The sequence below is a fragment of the Pomacea canaliculata genome, linkage group LG2, assembly GCF_003073045.1.
Source record: "Pomacea canaliculata isolate SZHN2017 linkage group LG2, ASM307304v1, whole genome shotgun sequence".
In the NCBI taxonomy this organism is placed as follows: domain Eukaryota; kingdom Metazoa; phylum Mollusca; class Gastropoda; order Architaenioglossa; family Ampullariidae; genus Pomacea; species Pomacea canaliculata.
Genome location: NC_037591.1, coordinates 43,982,163 through 43,999,971, shown reverse-complemented (window position 1 = coordinate 43,999,971; position 17,809 = coordinate 43,982,163). Strand labels below are relative to the sequence as shown.

General features: G+C 47.0%; 1 protein-coding gene across 1 annotated transcript; it reads right to left on the bottom strand.

The window, feature by feature from the left end:
• Positions 1-13,405: 13,405 nt before the first annotated feature.
• On the bottom strand, positions 13,406-14,406 carry LOC112556069. Its single transcript, XM_025224684.1, has 2 exons — positions 14,243-14,406; positions 13,406-13,982 (listed from the first exon to the last, which is right to left on the bottom strand). The coding sequence occupies exons 1-2, from the start codon at positions 14,404-14,406 to the stop codon at positions 13,406-13,408; spliced, it is 741 nt and encodes a 246-aa protein (XP_025080469.1).
• Positions 14,407-17,809: the final 3,403 nt, after the last annotated feature.

The window sequence follows — 17,809 nt, the reverse complement described above, 5'->3', positions numbered from 1 at the left end:
AGGTGAGACTAGAACATTCCAGTTTGGCTAATGTCTACACACAGTACTAGTCTGTTGTACTTGTGATTCACTGCAGGATGTCAGCTGTTGTACAACTTCCTGTGTGTAATAATAAAAGTTGGTTTGTATGGAGCTTCTCGCCGCAACCTTTACAAAGCTGTCTCTAGGCACAAACTGAGTGTATGATGACACAATAATGACAGGAACTGAGTGTATGATGACACAATAATGACAGGAACTGAGTGTATGATGACACAATAATGACAGGAACTGAGTGTATGATGACACAATAATGACAGGAACTGAGTGTATGATGACACAAATAATAACAGGAACTGAGTGTATGATGACATAGTGAAACCTGAACTGAGTGTATGATGATACAATAATGACAGGAACTGAGTGTATGATGATACAATAATGACAGGAACTAATTGTATGATGACACAATAATGACAGGAACTGAGTGTATGATGACATAGTGAAACCTGAACTGAGTGTATGATGACACAATAATGACAGGAACTGAGTGTATGATGACACAATAATGACAGGAACTGAGTGTATGATGACACAATAATGACAGGAACTGAGTGTATGATGACACAATAATAACAGGAACTGAGTGTATGATGACATAGTGAAACCTGAACTGAGTGTATGATGATACAATAATGACAGGAACTGAGTGTATGATGATACAATAATGACAGGAACTAATTGTATGATGACACAATAATGACAGGAACTGAGTGTATGATGACATAGTGAAACCTGAACTGAGTGTATGATGACACAATAATGACAGGAACTGAGTGTATGATGACACAATAATGACAGGAACTAATTGTATGATGACACAATAATGACAGGAACTGAGTGTATGATGACAACAATGGAACTGAGTGTATGATGACATAGTGAAACCTGAACTGAGTGTATGATGACACAATAAATGACAGGAACTGAGTGTATGATGATACAATAATGACAGGAACTAATTGTATGATGACACAATAATGACAGGAAACTGAGTGTATGATGACATAGTGAAACCTGAACTGAGTGTATGATGACACAATAATGACAGGAACTAATTGTATGATGACACAATAATGACAGGAACTAATTGAGTGTATGATGATACATAGTGAAACCTGAACTGGAGTGTATGATGACACAATAATACAGGAACTGAGTGTATTGATGACACAATAATGACAGGAACTATTGTATGATGACACAAATAATGACAGGAACTGAGTGTATGATGAAATAGTGAAACCTGAACTGAGTGTATGATGACACAATAATGACAGGAACTAATTGTATGATGACACAATAATGACAGGAACTGAGTGTATGATGACATCATAAGAACATGAACTTAGTTTAAGACCGTTGTGTTTTCCCGCTCACTCGCCATTTTTAGAGCAACTGCTTTCCTCTTAATATGACGTCATTTTCTGCTTCATGTGACGTAGAGCAACAGTGTAGTCAGCTGCCACACGTGTTACAGTATTTTTGTACCACCACAACCGCCATACATGTCACGTTGGTCAGCCAGTCTGTCCTACACGTTGGTCAGCCAGTCTCTGCTACACGTAGAGCAAATGCAGCACAGAAGACGCCATGTACAACACAGAGTACAAGACCTACCACGTCACTATTTACTGAGTGTATGATGACACTAAAACATGAGCTAAGTGGATGGTGACATCATAGTAACATGAGCTAAGTGGATGGTGACATCATAGTAACATGAGCTAAGTGGATGGTGACATCATAGTAACATGAACTAAGTGTATTAATAAAAAAACTGAGAAGTCGGTGGAAGGCTGGGATCTCTGACGTGTGCGAGATGTCTCTTAAAGAAGTGGGTCTTGAGGCGAGACCCGAAGGCTGTGAACGGAGACAGAGATGTGAAGTGAATGACAAACTGAGGGCCTGAGAAGGAAAAGGATCGTCAGGCCTCGTTCTCTCGTCTGATGCCGGACACAGAGAGGAGGGCAACACGGGCAGAGTGCAGGCTTACAGGCCAGCACACATCACATATCACATTCATCACACTTATCATACCCACCACTCTTATCACACATGACATTCATCACACCCATCACACCACACTTATCGCATCACATTCCATCACACCACACTTATCACACATCACATTCACCACACCCATCAGACCACACTTATCACATCACATTCATCACACTTATAATATATATATCACACCCATCACACCACACTTATCACTTCAATTCACCACACCCATCACACCACACCCATCACACCACACTTATCACACATCACATTCACCACACCCATCACACCACACTTATCCCTTCACATTCACCACACCCATCCACACCACACTTATCACACATCACATTCACCACACCCATCACACCACACCCATCACACCACACTCATCATCATCACACCACGCCCATCACACCACACTTATCACACATCACATTCACCACACCCATCACACCACACCCATCACACCACACTCATCATCATCACACCACGCTTATCAGAGGACAGACTACACGTCACCACCAGACTCTCTGCATACTTCACGTGATTGTACAGGATGTGAAGGGCCACGTGTATAATGTCAACGACTGTGAAATGTGATGTGCATACTGTGGTGTCACGAGCCTTGTGTGACGTGCCATGTGCAAGACATGAGTTAGACACAGCTAAGCCCACTGCAAAATCTGTTTGAACTGATTGAGGTTCACTGCGAATGCTACGTCATCCATCCTCGTACAAATGTTGGAGTTGACCACGACGATGGTGTCGTCCTCGCTATTGCTGGCGTGGGTAGCCACACCCTATGCACATGCGCATGGTCAGCACCTGCAGCCAAGCAGACGACTGGCACAGGGCACTGCAGCTTTCCTCCCTGCCAACCCCTGCCATGGACTAAGAGTTATCTGTGCCTGGTGCAGGCAGTTGTCTGTCCCTGACGCAGGCAGTTATCTGTGGCTGACAGGCGACCTGGTGATGGCGGCCACACCAGCAGCATGCCGGACACTGACTGATGGTGCAGCCATTGCTCACCATGGCCACTGGGCAGACAAGAGTGATGTCAGCTGCAGTCATTAGCCGCTAACACGGCGTAAACAATGGCAGCGTCCTTCTCCTCTAAATATAGAAAAGCTTTTGTGGGATTCACACAATTCACTCGTAATGGACTTATTTCATTGTGAATGAGTCCAGCAACATGCATGCGCGCACAGAGACAGAGACAGAGAGTGAGAGCGATGGAGTACTAATGATACGGCTACTAATGTATCAGCGGCATACAGGCAGTGGTGGGCGTGGCCTGGGGGGTAAACAAACAATGTGTTGGTGTTTACTTGTTGTCTACACACATCAGCCCACAGGCCACTTGACGCCACGACCGCACTCAAGGCAGGATTCAAGTGACCTATGACCTGTGACCTGTGTACTGTCGTCTTAGATGCTGGTGCAGGTCCACTGTGGTCTCCAGTGACTGCGATGCTCATCATTATCTCAGCTGATAACACAATCCACTTTGTAGCTTGCAAGGGAGATCACTGTGTCAACAGTCCTGTCAAACGAATCGCAGTTGTCGGACTGGAATCGTGTGACGTCAGCACGTGTGCGGGTGTTGTATATACACAGACACACAGTTAGACAGACACACAGACACACAGTTAGACAGACACACAGACACACAGAGACACAGAGACACAGCCACACAGACACACAGGCACACACAAAGACACACAGACAAACAGACACACAGTCACACAGACACACTGGCACAAAGAGACACAGAGTCACAGTCACACAGACAAACAGACACACAGGCACACACACACAGACAAACAGACAGACACACAGACACAGTGACGCAGACACAGACACACACACAGACACACAGACACACAGACACACACACACAGACACACAGACACACACACACAGAGACACACAGGCACACACACACACACAGACACACAGATGTTGCGGGGAGCAGTGTGTGCAGGAGAAGCCCGCCAGGCCACACACTCACGTGTTTGTGTTTATGGCCACACTAGTGTAGTCAGCTGCCACACGTGTTACAGTATTTTTGTACGACCACAACCGCCATACACGTCACGTTGGTCAGCCAGTCTCTCCTACACGTTGGTCAGCCACTCCGCCAGTCCGTCCGACATGCTGATCAACCAGTCTCTCCTGTTGTCGCCTTAGCGTCCACCTGCCGTCAGTCTATCTCGAAGGACAGTCTTCGACAGAGTGTCGTGTGGGGTCACGTGACCAGTCTAGAGTCTAGACTGCTGCAAGTAAGGGCTTCTGATGTCCTACGAGTGTATACGTGTACTTCATCTAAATGTATATGTCTAGATGTATATGTCTAGATGTATATGTATACAAAGTCACTGGATCCATGTGACCTCCACTGGCGATGATTTGCAGCTGAGACGAGAGCAGTAAACGATGGAGCAATAGTCTGCCGGCGTCAGCACGCGCGGTCATCTTGCTTGGTAAGGGTGGGGCTAGGGTGGGGCAAGGGTGGGGCCCGCCATGACTAGAGGGATGGTGTGTACAGAGCCTTGTACTGTTGTATCGTGTACATATCGATATATCGATACATCCATAGGGAATGCTAACTGGAGAAGCAGACAAGTTTCCTAGGAACGTGACCCTCCCTCCCAAGTGACCGCCAGCCACAAAGTTCCAATGTGATGGCATGGTCGCCATGCTACATCCAGTGGTACACAGCGGCTGTTGCTGTGTTGCTTCCTGCAATGCGCAGTCACGCGGTCACGTGACAGTTTAAGAACGTATTTTTATTGATGTTTACCAGCACTGTACTTCACAAAATGACAAAATACTACAACTGAAATATCATGAATCTCATTAGTGTTTCATTATCAAACTATCTTTGCTCTCGTCAGTTTGAAGAACTGCGTATAAACAACCATGTGTGTCGTGACAGGTCAAGGTGGAGTGTGACAACAGGTGAAACACAAGTGACACAGAAGTACGAGTAGCCTCTCTTGGCACTAAAGTGAGTGACGTCAGACAAAAGTGGCGAACTAAATAATTATGGGATTGCACACTAAAGTGAGGTTTCCATTCCGCAGGTAGGAGACATTCAGCATTTGCTAAAGGTGACACCTGTGACTTATCATCAGACTTACTGTTGACGAAGTGACAGTGCAAGTGTCATCACAATGTCAACACTGATGTACAAAGTAGGTGACAGCCAAGACGTTGAGGACATGAAGTATTTCTCTCAGTGTTGTGAACCACAGTAAGCACTACCCTGTCCCCCCACCTTATACACATAACCCCCGGGGTCAGGTCAACGCATGCGCTGTCATCACCTTGCTGCTGAAGCCATTTGTCTATCAGGACAACATAACCTCAGTTGGAAAATATCGGTGGACCCTCAGGTAAGGAGGCCGTGTGCTCGTCTTGTCCAGGAGTCCGTTGTGTCCAGGAGTCCACTGTCCAGGAGTCCGTTGCGTCCAGGAGTCCACTGTCCAGGAGTCCATTGTGTCCAGGAGTCCACTGTCCAGGAGTCCATTGTGTCCAGGAGTCCACTGTCCAGGAGTCCATTGTGTCCAGGAGTTCACTGTCCAGGAGTCCATTGTGTCCAGGAGTCCACTGTCCAGGAATCCACTGTGTGTCCGGACTAAATAAGTGCAGATAACGTGTGGCTCTAGGTGTAGGAGCTCTCAGCCTGTCGGAGGGTGCGAGTCGTCGGCAGAAACTGTTCTACAGTCAGTCGGTCAGTCCGTCCTCCCTTGACCGGCACCTGTGGTTGGGGGGATCACGTGGACAGAGGCGGCAGCCTTGAAGGACGTCTTCGACTGAGTGTGGTGCCGTGTCACGTGACCAGCTTGTGTGTCCTGCCAGTTGAATGTCCTGCATTGTGTGTGTGTCACTCTGTCCCTTCTGTCTCTCATTTATTTCCTTGTATTCATCCAGCAACAGACGCCGGGCAGCGACTGAAGGTTCCAGTGTCTGTCCACGTGGACTACATTGGCATAGACTCCGCTTGCTGTTGTCTTCGGTTGTGATGTTCTGTCCTTTGTTGTCTTCTGTCCTCGTGTCCTCTCCGCTATTGTCCTCTTTGTTGTCACGTGCCCACGTGTCTATCAATATGTGTTCTTTGTTGATATCTCTTCCCATTTGTCGACTTTACTGTTTGCTGTCACGTGACCTCCCTTACTGTTCTCTCGTGTGTGCTACTCTGTTGTCACGTGTCCTTTGTTATTATTTATTGCGATGTTTTCTGTTATTATCTGTTGTCATGTGTCGTCTGTTACTGCCACCTGTTGTGTTTGTTGACATGTGTCATTTTATTTATTCCTGTCTGCTGTATTCTACTGTGTTGTTGTCTGTCTGTTGGACTGTGTTGTTTTTTAGTGCTGTGCGTTGCATTGTTTGTGTCTGTTGTGGTCTACTTAGTACTGCTGTCTCTTGTAATGTGTTGTCTGTCGCTGTCTGCAGTATAATGACACAGTCTAGTCACAGTCTAGTCACACCCAGTGTAGTCGCACTCAGTGTAGTCATACTCAGTATAGTCACACCCAGTGTAGTCACACCCACTAAAGTCACACCCAGTGTAGTCACACTCAGTGTAGTCACATGAAACATAGTCACACCCAGTGTAGTCACACTCAGTGTAGTCACATGAAACATAGTCACACCCAGTGTAGTCACACCCACTAAAGTCACACCCAGTGTAGTCACACTCAGTGTAGTCACATGAAACATAGTCACACCCAGTGTAGTCACCCACTAAAGTCACACCCAGTGTAGTCACACTCAGTGTAGTCACATCAAACATAGTCACACCCAGTGTAGTCACATCCAGTGTAGTCACACTCAGTGTAGTCACATCAAACATAGTCACACCCAGTGTAGTCACACCCACTGTAGTCACACTCAGTGTAGTCACATGAAACATAGTCACACCCAGTGTAGTCACACTCAGTGTAGTCACATGAAACATAGTCACACCCAGTGTAGTCACACCCACTAAAGTCACACCCAGTGTAGTCACACTCAGTGTAGTCACATGAAACATAGTCACACCCAGTGTAGTCACCCACTAAAGTCACACCCAGTGTAGTCACACTCAGTGTAGTCACATCAAACATAGTCACACCCAGTGTAGTCACATCCAGTGTAGTCACACTCAGTGTAGTCACATCAAACATAGTCACACCCAGTGTAGTCACACCCACTGTAGTCACACTCAGTGTAGTCACATCAAACATAGTCACACCCAGTGTATTTATCTCTCTGTGTGTCCCCACCCTTCCCGCCAAAAGACAACTCCATTCGGCTTGCACCAGGTGTGCTGTTGGCATTATCTGCCCTTGTATGCAGTGTTGGAATGTGGAATGTGTTACAGGTCTTGGAACATTATCTTGTAATATGGCGGCACTACTCTCAATGTAGCAGCTGTTGACATTAACGGCAAGCTGCTCAGTTTTGTCTACCACCGCGTGTTCATAGGATGTTCATCGCATGTTCATTCCATGTTCACTTTGATGAATCTTTGCCCAGCTCTCACCTGGAGCTACAATGACACACCTGCACACACTGTCGTGTCACAGCGGACCCGGTGTTGTGTTTATTGCTGGCTACGTGTGTCTTGTTTACCTGTCGCTACATTTCCCTCGATTTCGTCAGCTTCACCTGTAGTCGCGCTTTGTTGGTACACAAACGTTGTCTCCTCCCCATCGCCTCCTTCCCACCCCCACTGCACCGGGTGACTCCTGGTTCATGCAGGCGAAGTGCTCCATGTCCGAGAAGTCCTCATGAGCAGCACGTGATTTCCTGGCGCGCCGAGCTTTGATTGGTCCAGGCGTGCACGTGCCGGGCGCCGCTGATTGGATGGCGAGCAGAGCTGACAGGTCTTGAACCACTCTTGCATCACCTGGTCAGGGCCGGCAACTTCCACGCGCCGTCAACGCCCACCAGGTGCGCCACACGGAGACTAAAGGTCAGCACTATGCGGGGTCACTGCATGTGTCGGACAAAAACAAACACAAAGCCGCGAACTTGGGTGGCACACGTGACATGATGATGAAACACGCGCACGCCGCGAGCAACAAGTCCGTCAGCTCTGTGCTTCTGTGTATGCAGCGACACCTAGGGGAGAGACAGAGACAGAGACAGAACGAGAATGTTCTGGTAGAGATAAGGAGAGACAGACAGAGAGACAGGCAGAGAATGTTCTTATGGGAAACACGTAGACAGACACAGACAGGCAGGCAGACAGACAGACAGACAGGTAGACAGGCAGGCAGACAGACAGACAGCGTACTGAGAGGCGATGTTGGCCTCAGGGTTAAGCCAATGAACAACGAGTTCAGTGTTGTTGTTGTTGATGTTTACATGTAACTCTCCTTACTTTTACAATTGTAAAGAAGCCAGCTCTGGCACAACTGTGTTGTGTTGTTGTTGTGTTGTTGTTGTCACTACTTGTTGACATTTAGCGTTGAGCTCATCGTCAGTAGACCTCAGTGGCACTGAGAGTGGTTCACTGACCTCAAGTATCGCCTTGTGCTGAGTCTTATGTGGGCGCATGGTGCTGTGTGTCATGTACTGTGACATGTATGGTGCTGTGTGTCATGTACTGTGACATGTATGGTGCTGTGTGTCATGTACTGTGACATGTATGGTGCTGTGTGTCATGTACTGTGACATGTATGGTGCTGTGTGTCATGTACTGTGACATGTATGGTGCGTATGTGTGTCAGTACTGTGACATGTATCGTGCTGTGTGTCATGTACTGTGACATGTATGGTGCTATGTGTGTCATGTACTGTGACATGTATGGTGCTATGTGTGTCATGTACTGACATGTATGGTGCTGTGTGTCATGCACTGTGACATGTATGGTGCTATGTGTGTCATATACTGTGGGCTTATGGTGCTATATGTGTCATGTACTGTGATACTATTGTGTTGTGTGTGACATGAATGGTGCTGTGTGTGTCATGTACTGTGACATGAATGGTCCTGTGTGTGTCATGTACTGTGACATGTATGGTGCTGTGGGTCATGCCATACTGTGGGTGATATTGCTCAGTGTGTCACGCCACACTGACGGCAGGGCTTCTGCTTACTCAAAAAATTGCGTACAGTACGCAATAAAAATTCGGAGGACCCCTTCAATTTACGTCAGTGGGGTCCCCTTCAAATTTGGGCGAAGATACCCCTTAAAAATCTGAAGAAGGGGTTCCTGGGACCCCAAAGAATTTTGCCTTAGCAGAAGCCCTGTTGACGGCTATATTGTGGTATCGTATGTGTGTCATATCACACTGTGAGCTGTACGCTATGTGGGCTTGTTGCGCTGTGTGTGTCATGTCATACTGTGATATATATTGTGCTGTGTGTCATGTCACACTATGTGGGCTTGTTGCGCTGTGTGTGTCATGTCATACTGTGATATATATTGTTCTGTGTGTCATATCACACTGTGTGGGCTGACTGCGCTGTGTCATGTCATACTGTGATATATATTGTTTTGTGTGTCATGTCACACTATGTGGGCTGACTGCGCTGTGTCATGTCATACTGTGATATATATTGTGCTGTGTGTCATGTCACACTGTGTGGGCTTACTGCGCTGTGTGTGTCATGTCATACTGTTATATATATTGTGTTGTGTGTCATGTCACACTGTGTGGGCTTGTTGCGCTGTGTGTCATGTCATACTGTGATATTTATTGTGCTGTGTGTCATGTCACACTGTGTGGGCTTGTTGCGCTGTGTTTGTCATGTCATACTGTGATATATATTGTTCTGTGTGTCATATCACACTGTGTGGGCTGACTGCGCTGTCATGTCATACTGTGATATATATTGTTTTGTGTGTCATGTCACACTATGTGGGCTGACTGCGCTGTGTCATGTCATACTGTGATAATATTGTGCTGTGTGTCATGTCACACTGTGTGGGCTTACTGCGCTGTGGTGTGTCATGTCATACTGTTATATATATTTGTTGTGTGGTGTCATGTCACACTGTGTGCTTGTTTGCGCTGTGTGTCATGTCGATACTGTGATATTTATTGGTGCTGTGTGTCATGTCACAGGCTGTGTGGGCTTGTGTGCGCTGTGTTTTCATGTCATACTGTGATAGTATATTGTTCTGTGTGTCATATCACACTGTGTGGGACTGACTGCGCTGTGTCATGTCATACTGTGATATAATATTGTTTTTGTGTGTCATGTCACACTATGTGGGCTGACTGCGCTGTGTCATGTCATACTGTGATATATATTGTGCTGTGTGTCATGTCACACTGTGTGGGCTTACTACGCTGTCATGTTGTAGGTGATGTGTGTCATATTGTGCCAGCAAGGACCACTGTAAGAGTGTCAGCGCTGTGGCTGAGACTGTCGCTACCTTCGCACTGTAGTACTGCTACAGAAGGACATGAGGATATACAACACGGAGGGGAGAGGGAGGGTTAGTGTTTTACGTGCAGAGAAAGAACAGCGTGCCCGAGACGAGAGCGGAACCCAGGACATCCGACCCTCAATGTACAGTGTTCCCTCGTTTATCGCGGGGGATCGGTGCTATGATCAGCCGCGATAAACGAATTTCCGCGAAGTAGGGACATACATGCAATAATAATGTCCTTTATCTTGGAGTATACCAAATGATCGTCTAGGTACACAAGAAGGACTGAAATTAAAAAGTTCGGCATGGTGGTCTGCATTAACCTCTGGAAAGTGGCTGGTGTGGACGTCAGACCCATTGGCATCCTGGAACGGGCGTTTGCCAGCGGCCCTAGCCAGTCCTTTTGTTGACAATGTCTTCTTCAAGATGAGCTTCATGCACGGCTGCCTGTACTGCCTGCGCCACATCTGCGGTAGAGTCCCATTATCCGATCAAGGACGTTCTTCCCTAGTAGAAGCGACACGCGCCTCCTGCGCTCACTTGTGACCACATCGACCAGGTCCTTGACCACCAGGATAGGAACGTCTCAGACGCTGGCCGTAAAACATGTCCACCACCGCCACTCCTGAGTTTGTTTTAGCTGTAAGTCCTGTATGTGCCCTCGTGCCCACTCGTCAGTGACCGTCGTTACCTCACTGCCGGTGTCGAGCAACGCCATCACTCAACTGCATAAATGACAACCTCCGCCGTCGGACACTTTCCAGTCAGGCCAGCTACACTTTATTTTCCTGTCATCCTGTACGGAAAACGGGGCAGTCACTTTCCCTGACCGTCGGGCTGCAGTCCTCCGAGATGGTGTCAATCGCCGCCACTTCGACGCTCTGCGCCGCCTTCTACCTCGCCTGCTTAAATTCTGGAGCTCGTGCGTATTCGTCGACCACCTCATCACGTTGCTGTGGCACTGATGTCGACATCTTTCCGTTCGCCGTACGCTCCACTAGGACACCAAGATCTTTCTCGGCGTATCTCTTGCGTCAAGTGCGGAAGCATCAACACTCGACGTCTGGCAGGTCCCTCCAGCGAGCTCAAGATGTAACCACGAGCCGCATTCTGACACATCGGGTTTATGGCGAGAGCTAACTCGACCTCTGTTTCAATCTCGTCGACACTCGTTGGTCCACCGGCAAACTATTGAAAGCGGACTAACTAGTATGCTCGTAGAGCCTCTGCCCACCCAACGGATAGCATCATGGTCCTCTCTATGTACTAATCCCAAGGTTTGTTGTTAGGATAAACATACACTGCTTTGATGGACTGGTGCAATCAACACTATTTTACTCCTCACTTTTACTTCTAACTGTGTGTTAAATGTCTGTATGGGTATGTGAGCAAAGACAAATTTCTGCCCTGGGTCTCCTGGGCAGACAATAAAGTCTGTTTTGATTTTGATTTGATTTTGATAATATATACATGTAAAACAATATCATGTGAGTGTAAAGTAATATATTAATCATGGTATTAATACAGTACAATAACAAATTAGTGTAAAAAATTATAACTGTACTCAGAGAAACCCAAAAAACTGATGCGAACTGCTGCGAGATGGGAGATAACAATCATGGCTCGTCGCTTACGCATAGCAATGGATTTATGTTACACAATTATTTCTTTCTTTCTATGTACAAAATAACCATGGTATTTTAATAGAAATACTAATATAGCTTCATTTTTTGTCTTTTTCTTCTTGAAATATCTATGGTATTTTGTAAAATGATAATTCCCAGCGCGGAAGTATCGATCGATACTTCACTCAAAAAAAACCGCGAAGTAGTGAATCCGCGATAGATGAACCGCGAAGTAGCGAGCGAACACTGTAGTGACAGGAGGTCAGGAGACCGCAATGCATCACGGGGCAGTCGGTCTGTCCTCATAGTGTTGACATGCTGACTGCGATGCTGACGACCTCGTCCTCTCCTGTCTGTCCTGGTGACCAAGGCGGTCATTTGTAAGGACTCGCTAAAAGCTAAGTTCAAAGTGTTAGTTCTCAAAATCTGAGTAAATACATTCCTCCACTAGTTCTCTACATACACACCTACAAACATCGTCAGAAACAGAAACAGGTCAGAGGTCAACAACACAGATGTCAGGATCTAGTCAAGTGGAGATCTGGGAAATCATGTGACGGTGATGTTTACAAACTGTGACTACCTGTGACGGTTTGTAAGTTGTGACTACATGTGACGGGGATGTTTACAAACTGTGACTACCTGTGACGGTTTGTAAGTTGTGACTACATGTGACGGGGATATTTATAGTCTGTGATTATATGTCGCGGTGATGTTTATAAGCTAGGGTTATTTGTAATACGGATGTTTATAAGCTGGAACTAGATGATAGTGTTGATGTTTACAAACTGGGGTAGGTGTAAAGGTAAACCTACTCTACAAGGCTGAATAGTCACTGGGCCACTTGCTAGTGTGACCAGCCACAGAATAATATACCATATCAACAAAATAAGTTTTCCTCCCCTTTGGAAGGGCGATAACAAGCGTCTCCGTAGTCGACAGCAATGTGCTGTCTGTCCCCGCGCGTGACGTCACGTCCTGTGCACGCCAATGTCTGGAGAATGTCACCCACTGACCTACATAGACCTGACACCCACTGACCTACATAGACCTGACACCCACTGACCTACACACATGTCCACATGCCTTTGTAGAAATTCCTCACAGGAAGGTCGGGGTGGTCCCGGGACAACTCGCCCAACCTCACGAACCTTCGCCACTTGGCTGTTGTCTGAAGAGGTTGGGGGTCACCCACTACAATGGCGAACGTTTGGTGTGTGGAGTGGTTTACAGTGTAACTCCATCAGTCAGGTCTATTTACTCGTGACATATTTATATTGTCACAGAATCATTATCCTTTGACTTCTTTTTCTAGATATATTGCGAAATACTACAACACATCGTTGTTACAACAACCTAGAGGTGAAGGTGTAGCTGTAGGTGTGTAGCTGTAGGTGTGTAGTTGTAGATGTGTAGTTGTCTCTGTAGGTGTGCAGCTGTCTCTGTGTGTAATTGTCTCTGTAGATGTGCAGCTGTACGTTTGTCGCTGTAGTTGTAGATGTGTAGCTGTCTCTGTAGATGTACGTTTGTCGCTGTAGTTGTAGATGTGTAGCTGTCTCTGTAGATGTGCAGCTGGCTCTGTGTGTAGTTGTCTCTGTAGATGTGCAGCTGGCTCTGTGTGTAGTTGTCTCTGTAGATGTGCAGCTGTCTCTGTGTGTAGTTGTCTCTGTAGATGTGCAGCTGTCTCTGTGTGTAGTTGTCTCTGTAGATGTGCAGCTGTACGTTTGTCGCTGTAGTTGTAGATGTGTAGTTGTCTCTGTAGGTGTGCAGCTGTCTCTGTGTTCTCTGTAGATGTGCAGCTGTACGTTTGTCGCTGTAGTTGTAGATGTGTAGCTGTCTATGTACATGTGTCGCTGTAGTTGTAGATGTGCAGCTGTCTCTGCAGATGTGCAGCTGTACGTTTGTCGCTGTAGTTGTAGATGTGTAGCTGTCTCTGTAGATGTACGTTTGTCGCTGTAGTTGTAGATGTGTAGCTGTCTATGTAGATGTGTCGCTGTAGTTGTAGACCTGTAGCTGTGTCTATACGTGTAAAGGACAAAATACAAGAGGCTAGGAAGAGCAGAGGTTTGTAGAAGGAGTGAAGAGAGTCAAGAGATGAGAGGAAGGAGGGAGAAGTCAGTCAGGGGGGTAGCAGAGTGTTGAGAGTTTCTAGTCTCTTCTTCTCTCGGTAGTAGCTGGGGGAGGGGAGCATACAGGGAAGGTGGGGCAGAGTTCAAATCTGTGAGCTTGGAAAACCTAACGAGCAGCTTCTGGGCATCCTGCAGTCTGTGAAACAGCGACTGTCGACAACCACCACCGCCGCCACCACCACCACCACCTATTGCATCAACCAGTTCTTCTCTGTAGCATATGGACATTAGTTTGTCAGCCCCTCTCCTTCTCTCGCCCCCTCACATGGTGCGTGTCACGTGGTGTTTCCATTCCTTGCGTCAGCCACAAATCTCTGGGTCGAGGTGACCACCAGGTACAATCTCTAGACAGCTCGACCTGCGGGAAAACCACCAGTCAGTAGCGGCCATTGCTACATAAACAATAAGATGTTACATATCACACACTAATGGCTACAGGACATACGCTAAACAATAACCTGACGACACGTAAACAACAACATGGCTCCACGTGTGGTCAACAGTCAAGTGGTGACGTCTCACACATCAACGCCAATGTAACCACTGTAGTGACAGCGATACATTACACAGCAACCAGTCACACCATTGTAGTAACACGGCGATACATTACACAGCAACCAGTCACACCATTGTAGTAACACGGCGATACATTACACAGCAACCAGTCACACCATTGTAGTAACACGGCGATACATTACACAGCAACCAGTCACACCATTGTAGTAACACATTGCTCTCTTCTACATTGGAGATTTCCTCCTGTTCATGATGACGCTACTGCGTTCACTGTCACTGGGGGAAACAGACATCCAACAGTTGTAACACTTGTCATGATCATGTCATTACAATGTTGACTGCTCGCATTGTTACAGTGTTACCTGTTCACTTTATTACAGTGTTACCTGTTCACCTGTTTACAATGCTACGTCAAAAATCCAATCAAAACAAACTTTATTGTCTGTCCAGCAGACCCAGGACAGAAATTTGTCTTCGCTCACAAGGGCAGACATACATACTCAAACAGACATGTAACACAGTTAGGAGTAAACGTTAGGAGTAACAAAGTGATCACGTGGTTACAGTGTTATTTCAACCAAAGCCGCACGCGACTGAAGCATTCACACGAGTTGCTGAAGCTCACACCCTCCTCGCGCCGAAAGCGAGGCCAAGTGATGACGATGCAGCTTTCACGAGATTCACTTTGAAACTAGTTTGGTTTTTGTGAAAAAATAGAGAGCTGAAAACAGTGGGTGGTGCTTGAACAGGTGTGCTCAGTAGACCGAGCGTTGTGTTGTCGTCATGGACAAGTCACACGTCCACACGTCCACACGTCACAAGTCCACACGTCACAAGTCACACGTCACAAGTCACACGTCCACACGTCACAAGCCACACGTCACACGTCACAAGTCACAGTCCACACGTCACAAGCCACACGTCCACACGTCACAAGCCACACGTCCGCACGTCACAAGTCACACGTCCACACGTCACAAGTCACACGTCCTCACGTCACAAGCCACAAGTCCAACAAGTCACAAGTCACAAGTCACACGTCCACACGTCACAAGTCACACGTCCACACGTCACAAGTCACACGTCCTCACGTCACAAGCCACAAGTCCACAAGTCACAAGTCACAAGTCACACGTCCACACGTCACAAGTCACACGTCCACACGTCACAGCATGTCCTCGCCTTCTGTCTGTCGAGGGCGCTGCTGTTACAGGCCTGCTGCTGGCTGGCAACACGATGATGGGGGAGGAGGAAGAGAGACGAATTAAGAACAGCTGGACGCTAGGGCTGGGGGAGCCAGTAATAATAATAAATAATGAAGATTTATATAGCTCATACTCACACCCCTACGGAGAATTCTCTAAGCACTCAAAACACAAATGACACGCGGACAGCACACGAGGGACGGAAGATGAGACCACAGTGCTGACGACGGATAAAAGACAAACATAGAAAACGGAAGGAGGAACCAAGTAACAAGGACTGACAGCATCGGGATTCTGTAGAGGAAGACACGCAGGAACGCGTCAAGTAGCGGGAAAGGGGCGAAGGGTGTGACAAAGGTGTGACAAAGGTGTGACAAAGGGTTAGCATCATGGAAAAGGTTGTCATGTTTACGGAAGAGGTGTGTGTTCAGTGCACGTGTAAAGGATTCAATAGTGGGGGCAGGTCAGAGAAATAATCAGGAAGGTGCCAGCAAAAACAAATTAAAACACATTAAAACACAGCACGGACAGTTTGTACAGATGCCACAACGGATGGGAAGCCAGGGTAGACAACGAAGGAGAGGGGTGGGTGGTCACGTGTCCTGCTCTCAGCACCAGACGTGACAACATTCATTGATGTCAAATCGCTGTCGTCATGATGCAACAGCTGCAACAACCGCACCATCCACACACACATAGCCAAAGGGTGCACGCATATAGCCTCCACACGCACGCACACACACACACACACTGATGTACACACGTACACAGGTGACAAGAGGAAGAACAAATAACAAACGTAGCAGGGAGCTTGCTCCATCCATCTGCTGTCACGTGTGATGTCCACCTCAAGACCAGGAAAGCTGTGAGACACAGGGTGCAGCCTGCCGCACGCATCACTTTGTGAGTAAATAAACATAACAACACGGCAATTAGTGACACGAGCACAGGTTGTCATGACAACTTATCTTGGCACGACTTCACACCAGCTGGTCACAAATATCAACAACTAGCTGTGTCACGTGAGAGGACTAACAGCCTATCACAATATGTATCGACAACCTGTCACGTGAGAGGACTAACAGCCTATCACAGTGTGTATGACAGCCTGTCACGTGGGAGGACTAACAGTTGACGTGAATACCGAGCAACACTGTGGATGTTGGGCAGCTTTCTGCTACCAGCCTGGCATAGCAAACCATGGTCACGTGACTTATCATGTGAGGAGTGGTACAACCGTCCCAGTAATGGTGGTGTGACGTGATGTGACGTGGAATGACCGTAACTGCCAATGTGTGTTGTGGTATAATTGTGACTCGTTATGTGACTTGTGTGACATGTGACCGGTGCTAGGAGTGGCGGTGTCGTTAGGACTGGGGGCCATTGTACGGACAGTGTTACAACTTAAAGCCAGCCGCCATGTTAGGACAGTAAGACAGACAAACACACTGCAGTGCAAGAAGATATGCATGCACGCAAATAATTAGTCTGTTAGCCCCAGTGCATGTAGCACAGCCATTCCCACACTGTTCCACGCTCCACCCGCTACAAAATGGTGGCACCTCCTACAGAAGTAGGGTCAGAGGTCAATTTAAGAAATGGAAGAAGCTTCGTTTCTCGTTGTAAAGCGCTAATTAAATCATGTAGAACACAGCAGGTGAACAAAGTGTAAGGTCAAAGCTTTTAACTCAGTGCACAAAATGCAAATGTCAAATTTAGAAAAAATGCAAACAAGGGACACAACCAGCTTTTGTCACATCCTCAAAATCCCCTACGAACCCCGTGGGTGGCGACACCCAAGGTTAGGAACCGCTGGGTAAGTTTGACTTTACTTAGGTTGCTGTTTATTTTGTATGTGCACACAATCATAGAACTTGGCCCTAGCAGGACATTACACGGCACTCCACTCT

Bases quoted from the DNA above. Each gene is read 5' to 3' on its own strand.
- LOC112556069 (XM_025224684.1), bottom strand. From the start codon at position 14,406: ATGTCCATATGCTACAGAGAAGAACTGGTTGATGCAATAGGTGGTGGT. The intron at 13,983-14,242 runs GTATGCTCCCCT...GTACATCTACAG, and splicing joins AACTCTGCCCCACCTTCCCT to AGACAGCTACACATCTACAA.